General features: G+C 51.0%; 1 protein-coding gene across 1 annotated transcript; it reads left to right on the forward strand.

The window, feature by feature from the left end:
* Nucleotides 1-203: 203 nt before the first annotated feature.
* On the forward strand, nt 204-1,139 carry LOC309684565 (olfactory receptor 14I1-like; the record flags this gene model as incomplete). Its single annotated transcript, XM_082500456.1, has 1 exon — nt 204-1,139. The coding sequence occupies one exon, from the start codon at nt 204-206 to the stop codon at nt 1,137-1,139; it is 936 nt and encodes a 311-aa protein (XP_082356582.1).
* Between the last annotated feature and the right edge of the window lie 7,906 nt (nt 1,140-9,045).

The following is a 9,045-nucleotide window of genomic DNA, read 5'->3' on the forward strand; positions in this document are numbered from 1 at the left end:
AAAGTAGGTGACGAAGTAGTATTTTACCTGAAGGGAATGTGTCATTGAGTTTGTGGGGTTGGGAATGAGCTGGGTCATTCCTCATTCAGCTGTGGGAGGGGGATTTCTGTGAGGAATGGCATTGGGATTTCCTCAGAGAAGTCTCTCCCAGTTTGTCACTGCCTTTTCCTCCTTGGACAGGTCCCCCTGCCCAGACACAGCAAATGTCCAATGGCAGTTCCATCACACAGTTCCTCCTCCTGACATTCGCGGACACTCGGGAGCTGCAGCTCTTGACCTTCGGGCTCTTCCTGGCCATCTACCTGGCTGCCCTCCTGGGAAACGGCCTCATCATCACCGCCATCACCTGCGACCACCGCCTCCACACCCCCATGTACTTCTTCCTCCTCAACCTCTCCCTTCTGGACCTGGGCTCCATCTCCACCACTCTCCCCAAAGCAATGGCCAACTCCCTCTGGAACACCAGGGCCATCTCCTATGCAGGATGTGCTGCACAGGTCTTTTTCTTTCTCATTTTTATTTCAGCTGACTATTTTCTCCTAACCATCATGACCTATGACCGCTACGTTGCCATCTGCCAACCCCTGCACTACGGGACCCTCCTGGGCAGCAGAGCTTGTGTCCGCATGGCAGCAGCTGTCTGGGGCAGTGTTTTTCCTTATGCTGTGCTGCACACGGCCAACACATTCTCACTGCCCCTCTGCCAGGGCAATGCCCTGCACCAGTTCTTCTGTGAAATCCCCCACATCCTCAAGCTCTCCTGCTCACACTCCTACCTCAGGGAAGTTGGGCTGATTGTGGTTAGTGCCTGTTTAGCATTTGTGTGTTTTGTTTTCATTCTGCTGTCCTATGTGCAGATCTTGAGGGCGGTGCTGAGGATCCCCTCTGAGCAGGGACGGCACAAAGCCTTTTCCACGTGCCTCCCTCACCTGGCCGTGGTCTCCCTGTTTGTCAGCACTGCCGTGTTTGCCCACCTGAAGCCCCCCTCCATCTCCTCCCCATCTCTGGACCTGGTTGTGTCATTTCTGTACTCGGTGGTGCCTCCAGCAGTGAACCCCCTCATCTACAGCATGCGGAACCAGGAGCTCAAGGATGCCCTGTGGAAACAGGCCCAATGGACGCTGTTTCACCGACAATAACCTACCGCCTCTTCTCCGCACATTGCCCAGAGTTTATCTTAGACCACGAGTCTGATTTTTTCTCTTGTCATAATCCTGCTTATTGATATTTTTCTGGGTTTATACTACTTTTTCTGAGGCTTGATCCTACTGGGTCTGACCCTTGCACAACACTGAGTCAGATGTAGCTGGTCAGATAACAGCTCTTAAATGAAATGGGATGTCACAGGTAGAATAGGGAGAAAATGGAGAAATGGGAAAAAAAATAGACATGGGCTGAGATAAATATTGTTTAAAAGAACAGTAACAGAAAAGATACTATTACTGCTACTACTACTACTACTACTACTAAACAAAATAAAGTGATGCAAAGCAAATTGCTGTCACTTCCCAATGATTAACTCCACAGCCTGTCCGGAGACGTGATCATCGATCCCTGCCCCCCTGCTAAGTCCCATTTATATACTGAGCATGACGTCTATGGGATGGAATATTCCTTTGGCCAGCTTGTCTTGTCTGTGGCCCCCCACCTTCAACAGGAAGTTGAAAAAGTCCGTGACAATATAAGCATCACCCAGCAACAACTAAAACAATATGTGTTAGCAATGTTATTCTCATAGTCAATCCAAAACACAGCAGCTACCAGGAAGGATATTAACTCTATCCCAGGCAAAACCAGGACAGCGTCCGCCCCTTATTCTATACCATCTACCTCATGCCCAGGTCTTACACTTTTCCATAAATCACCACCATTTTCCTGTCTTTGATATATGTATATATGCACACAGATATCATTCCCCTAGTCCATGGCCCATCCCACTGAAATGTCCCTTGAGTTCATTTAGTCCATGACTTTGGGCTCCATCTGTTGTAACTGTCTTTCCCGGCAGGAGACGTGGTGTGTGGTGTTGAATTGTTGCGTGCTGCATCTGGAGCTCGCAGCTGGTGTAGACGGCAGGGCCCATGCCCATCATCTGTGGGTCACTCTCACTGTAATATCATGGCTAGAGCATACGACAACTGTAGTAGTGATGGCATATAGTGGTAATTTAGCAATAAATATATAATTTGATTCATTGGCCATTCTCACCAAAATCAAATCCCCTTGAGGAACACGTTGGTCATCCCCATCCTCCCGCATCACCCACCAAGTGCACCAAGGGCCCTAAACAAAAGAAATCCCATGGATAGGATTGCCTTTGCCTGTGTCAGGAATAACCCAGACTTTCTTCCCGAACATATTCTTCATGTGCCCTATGGGGACTTTATCTCCTTCCACAGTATGGAAAAGTTCTCACTGGGCAGGGAGAGCTCCATAGCAGATCCTCAAATGTTACCTAACCAAGTGGCCTTTGCTAAATGGGCATCCCTGCATTTGAAGGTCCCACCACCCATGGCTCTCAGTGTAGTTTATAGCAGTCCGTTGTATCGTTTGATCTTCCCAGAGGCTCGTGCATGGTAGGGGATGTGATACACCCACCCAATGCCATGCTCTTTGGCCCGCTGAATGCTCTGCCTGTGGGATGAGGGTGTGCAGGCCCCGTGGCAGGCAACAGCGCCTGGCTCCGAGCACTGCCTGCTGACAGCTCACAGGAACAAACCAAGCGTGGCATCATTGCCCTTAGGGCAGTGCCTGCTGCGACAGGGCAATGGGTAATAGTTCTAAGGTAGAAGAGGGTCGATTTAGACTACATAGAAGTCTTTTCCTCTGTTTTACCAGGTAGAGAAGGGAGCAGCCAGAAACGGACTCATAATACATGTCAACTCCTGGCTACGTGGCTGGTGCTATCATGAGGGTTTTTGCTTTTATGACAATAAAATATGAACATGGCCTTTTAGAGAGGGATGGGATCCACCTGTCTAGAAGAGGCAAGGGAGTCTTTGGAAGCAGGCTGGCCAGCTTGGTGAGGAAGGCTTGAAACTGTCACATCCAGCTGGGCAATAACCACAGCCAACCAGAGCAGTGACAAATATTCCTTAGCAGACTCCCAAGGTGATATCCAGAAAGCCAACCACCTCCAGGGCGTGTACGACTGTGATGGATCCTCTCGCTCTCCTCCAGGGAACCTGCATGCTTGATGACCTCTCTGAAACGCCTGTACACACGCAGCGTGGTTAATGGACAGGAAGAAGTACAGATCTGTGTGCAGTCACAGGGCTATGGTTTCATTGCAATTACAGAGACATGGTGGGATAGCTCGCAGGACTGGAATGCTGTCACAGATGGCTATGTACTTTTTTGGAAAGACAGGCCAGCAGGGTGAGGTGGTGGAGTTGCTCTCTATGGGACAGAGCAACTGGAACCATTGAGCTCTGCCTGCAGCTGGATGAAGAACGTGTTGAGAGCTTATCGTTATGAATTAAGGGACAGGCTACTGTGGGAGTCACTGTTGTGGGTGTTTACTACAGACCACCAGATCAGGAAGAGGAAGTTGATGAGGCCTTCTACAGACAGCTGGAAATAGCCTCATGGTCACAGGCCCTGGTTGTCTGGGCGGACCTCAGCCACCCTGGTATTTGCTGGAGAAACAACACAGCCAGGCACACACAGTCCCGGAGGTTTCTGCAGAGCATTGATGAGAACTTTCTGACACAGTTGGTGGGGAAACCAACGAGGAGAGGTGCACTGCTGGGCATTTTACTGACAAATAAAGAAGGACTAGTTGGGGATGTGAAGGCTGGGGTAGCCTTGGCTGCAGTGACCATGAGATGGTGGAGTTCCGGATCTTGAGTGGAAGAAGCAGGGCAAAATGTAGGACTGGAGCAGCTCTTTTATGAGAAACAGCTAAGAGAGTTGCGTCTGTTGAGCCTGGAGAAGAGAAGGCTAAGAGGGGATCTCCTCAATGCTTATCAATATCTAAAGGACGGGTGTCAAGAAGATGGGGCCAGAATATTTTCTGTGCTGCCCAGCGACAGGACAAGGGGAAATGGGCACAAACTGGAACACAGGAAATTCCATCTTAACACAAGGATAAATGTCTTTACTTTGAGGGCACCAAAGCACTGGAAGAGGCTGTCCAGAGAGGCTGTGGAGTCTCCTTCTGTGGAGATATTCAAAAGCCGCCTGGCTGTATTCCTGTCCAACGTGCTGTAGGTGACCCTACTTTGGCAGGGGGGTTGCACTAGATGATCTCCGAGGGTTCCTTCCAACCCCTACAATTCTGTGATTCTGTGATCCCGTGGTTCTGTGATCTTCTATGTTTTCCGTTGGCCAAAGGGATTCCCCACCAGTGCACACGGATGCTGCCCTGTCTCTCAAAAGTGCTCCATTAGAGCTTGCAGCTCCCTGCACGTGTCCTGAACCACCTCTGGCACCTCAAATGCCACCAGGTGTTTGCATTGGAAAAGCTCCCTCCTGGCCTCTGTCTCCATTGCTCACAGGGCAGCTCAGAGAAGGAGCTCACACTGATTTAGGGCAGCTGAGCTGAGGCAAGAGGAATCCCCGCTCCGGTCTCCCCAGAGCCTTCTCTTCTCCAGGCTGAACAACCCCAACTCTCTCAGCCTTTCCTCACAGCAGAGGTGCTCCAGCCCTCGGAGCATCTTTGTGGCCTCCTCTGGACCCACTCCAACAGGTCCATGTCTCTCCTGTGCTGAGGGCTCCAGAGCTGGAGCAGCACTACAGGTGGGGTCTCACCAAAGCAGAGCAGAAGGGCACAATGCCCTCCCTCATCCTGCTGCTGATGCTTCTTTTGATGCAGCCCAGGATACCGTTGGCTTTCTGGACAGCGAGCACACATTGCAATCTCATGTCCAGCTTTTCACCCCCCAGTATACCCAAGTCCTTCTCGGCAGGGCTGCTCTCCATCCCTTCATCCCCCAGGCTGTATTGATATCAGGGATTGCCCTGACCCCGGTGCAGGACCCTTCACTTGGCCCTGTTGAACCTCATGCTGTTCATACGGGCTCACTTCTTGAGCCTGTCCCGGTCCCTCTGGATGACATCTTGTCCCTTGGGAGTGTCAACCGCACCACTCAGCGTGGTATCATCAGCATACCTGATGAAGGTGCACTCGATCCCACTGCCTTTGTCATTGATGAAGATATTGAACAGTACTGGTCCCAGTACAGACCGCTGAGGTTCACCACTTGTCACCAGTCTCCATCTGGACATGAGGCCGTTGACCACTACTGGATGGGACCATCAAACCAGTTCCTCATCCACCGAACAATCCACCCTTCATATCCATGTCTCTCCAGTTTCACAGAATAACAGAGTGGTCAGGGTTGGAAGGGACTTCTGGAGATCATCTAGTCCAAGCCCCCTCCCAGAGCAGGGTCACCTACAGCAGGTTGCACAGGATGGCAACCAGGCGGGTTTGGAATGTCTCCAGAGTGGGAGATTCCCCCACCTCTCTGGGCAGCCTGTGCCAGTACTCTGCCACCCTCAAAGGAAAGAACTTCCTCCTCATGTTAAGATGGAACTTCCTGGAACCCCTTCAAATGCCCCATACAATTTGGCCCTCTCTGCTTACCTGCGCACTCTATCCTCAAAAGCACCTGTTTTCACTTTCAGCGGTGTTTGGAGCAAAAAAGACAAACGTCCAGCTTTTGCTGCCACAGCAAATGTGCCAGAGGGGAAAAGTGATGCTGGTCCTCACTGCCTCCTGGAACCCTTTCAAATACCCCAGACAATTTGGCCCTCTCTGCTTTCCTGCGCACTCTATCCTCAAAAGCACCTTTTTTCACTCTTGGAGGTGTTTGGAGCAAAAAAGACAAACGTCCAGCTTTTGCTGCCACAGCAAAGGTGCTAGCGGGGAAAAGTGATGCTGGTCCTCACTGCCTCCTGGAACCCCTTCCAATGACCCAGACAATTTGGCCCTCTCTGCTTTCCTGTGCACTCCATCCTCAGAAGCACCTTTTTTCACTGTCGGCGGTGTTTGGAGTAAAAAAGACAAACGTCCAGCTCCTGCTCCCACTGCAAAGTTTCCAGCGGTGAAAAGTAATGCTGGTCCTCACTGCCTCCTGGAACCCCTTCAAATGCCCCAGACAATTTGGCCCTCTCTGCTTTCCTGCGCACTCTATCCTCAAAAGCACCTTTTTTAACTCTTGGCGGTGTTTGGAGCAAAAAAGACAAACGTCCAGCTTTTGCTGCCACAGCAAAGGTGCCAGCGGGGAAAAGTGATGCTGGTCCTCACTGCATCCTGGAACCCGTTCAAATGCCCCGCAGGCATTTACTTTTTCTGTAATGCTTTACTTTCCTTTTCTTACAAACAGGAAAAGTTCTCCTGCGCCTGGGTGCAGCCAGGGCTCTGAGGAGCGCAGGTGGGAGATGGGGCAATGGAGCTGTGACATCCAGCTGCAGACTTCAGTGGAGAGGTCTGATGCAAGGACCAGGGGTGTCAGTCCCAGGTGGCCAATGTCAGAAATGGGGAGGGTGGGGAGGTGAGGAGCAAAGCTGTCCTACAGTGTCAGACCTCCAGGGACTGCTTCTCCTCCCTGTCCAGACCCCCTGAAGGGACACCCTGTATCCAGAACAATCAGAGAATGCTTCTATCCTAATCATAAGTGATAATCAGGAGTAATACATTATATCCTTTAAAATAAAAAAGACATTTTTCTTAGGTGCACTTTGAAATCTCCTCCTTAACTACACTCTGAAACCTCTCTAATTGGCTGTACAAGTCTTGAAGATTTGAAGAAAATTACAAGAACGATGAACACCTTGTTAGGGCTTTCTGTCTTTTAATGAGCCCCACGGTGTATTTGGTGCTGAGTCCATGAGCCTCAGGCACTGAGAGGAGATTGAACAAAGTGCTCCAGAAGTCCAAGTCAGAAGCAAAGTACCTTGAAGCCTTGATTGGCCCCACTGAGGGTCCTTACTGCCAAAGTCTCCCCAGGGACTCGTTAGAGGAGATAACTGGAGGCTGTGGCTGCAGGTAGGCAGAGGCACTGTGCAGGTGGCTGTAATGCTGAGGAACCCCTTGGTTTGGTTGATGCAGCAGAAAGGCCAGACCCTGACCCCCAGGCCCTGGGAAGGCAGGTCCTGCCCCTCACTGGTGGCTCAGTGCTCTTCTGGGGGCAGTGGGGTGTGAGGGCGAGCGAGGCTGAGTGTAGGAAAATTCTGTGACACCTCCTGCCCTCCCAAAAAGGGGCAAGGACAAAACAAAATCCAGAGTCCCAAAAGAATCACAGAATCATTGAGTATTGCAAAAGACCTTTAGGATCATAGAGTCCAGCTGTAAATCTAACACTGCCGAGTCCACCACTAAACCATGTCCCTATGTGCCACGTCTACACATCCGTTAAATACCTCCAGTGATAGTGACTCAACCACTTCTCTGGGCCGCCTGTTCCAGTGCTCGAAAGCCCTTTAGCTGAATAAATTTTTCCTAATACGCAATGTAAATCTCCCCTGGAGAAACTTGAGGTCATTTCCCTCAAGTCCTCTCTTTCATTACTTGGGAGAAGAGACCAACCCCCACCTTGCTACAACGTCCTTTCAGGGAACAGGAGAGAGCGAGAAAGTCTCCACTCAGCCTCCTCTTCTCCTGTCTGAACGACCCCAGTTCCCTCAGCCGCTCCCCACAAGACTTGTCCTCCAGACCCCTCACCAGCTTTGTTGCCTTTCTCTGGACACGCTCCAACACCTCAATGTCCTTATTGTCATGAGGGGTCCAAAACTGAACACAATACTCGAGGTGGGGCCTCACCAGTGCCGAGTACAGGGGGACAATCACTTTCCTAGTCCTGCTCACCACACTATTACTGGTACAAGCCCGGATGCTGTGGGCCTTCATGGCCACCTGGGCACACTGCCAGCTCATATTCAGCCACCAACACCCCCAGGTCCTTTTCTTCTGCACAGCTTTCCAGCCACTCTGCCCCAAGCATGTAGCGCTGCGTGAGGTTGTTGTGACCCAAGGGCAGGACCTGGCACTTGGCCTTGTTGAACCCCACACCATTTGCCTCGGCCCATGGATCCAGCTTGTCCAGATCCCTCTGCAGAGCCTTCCGACACTCAGGCAGATCAACACTCCCACCTTAATTGGTGTCATCTGCGAACTTACTGAGGGGGCACTCCACCCCCTTGTCTAGATCGTTGATAAAGATATTGAAGAGAACCGGGCCCAGTACTGAGCCCCGGGGAACATCACTTGTGACCGGCCACCAAATGGACTGAACTCCATTCCGCACCACTCTTTGGTCCTGGCCGTCCAGCCAGTGTTTTACCCAGCAGAGTGTACACCTGTCCAAGCCATGAGCAGCCAGTTTCTCCAGGAGGATGCTGTGGGAAAAAGTGTCAAAGGCTTTAATGAAGCGCAGGTAAACAACACCCACAGCCTTTTCCTCATCCACTAAGCCGATCACCTTGTCATAGAAGGAGGTCAGGTTTCTCAGGCAGGACTTGCCTTTCATAAACTCATGCTGGCTGGGTCTAATCGCCTGGTTCTCCTGTATGTGCTGCATGATGGAACTCAGGATGATCTCCTCCGTAACCTTCCCCAGCACCGAGGTCGGACTGATAGGCCTGTAATTCCCCAGGTCCTCCTTCTGGTCCTTCTTGTAGATGGGCGCCACGTTTGTTATCTTCCAGTCAACTGGGACCACCCCAGTTAGCCAGGAATGCTGATAAATGATGGAAAGTGGCTTGGTGAGCAATCCCGCCAGTTCCCTCAGTACCCTTGGGTGGATCTCAAGCGGCACCATAGACTTGTGTATTTCTAAGTGATGTAGCAGGTTCCTCACCATTTCCCCTTGGATTGTGGGGGCTTCATTCTGCTCCCCAACCCTGTCTTCCAGCTCAGGGGGCTGGGTACCCAGAGAGCAACTGGTCTTACTCTTAAAGACTGAGGCAAAGAAGGCATTAAGTATGTAAGCCTTTTCCTCATCCCTGGTCACTGTGTTTCCCTCCACATCCAATAAAGGATGGAGATTCTTCTTGGCCCTCCTTTTGTTGATGATGTATTTATGAAACATTTTTCATTGT

The sequence above is a fragment of the Vanellus vanellus genome, assembly GCF_965231255.1.
Source record: "Vanellus vanellus genome assembly, contig: HAP1_SCAFFOLD_33, whole genome shotgun sequence".
NCBI lineage: Eukaryota > Metazoa > Chordata > Aves > Charadriiformes > Charadriidae > Vanellus > Vanellus vanellus.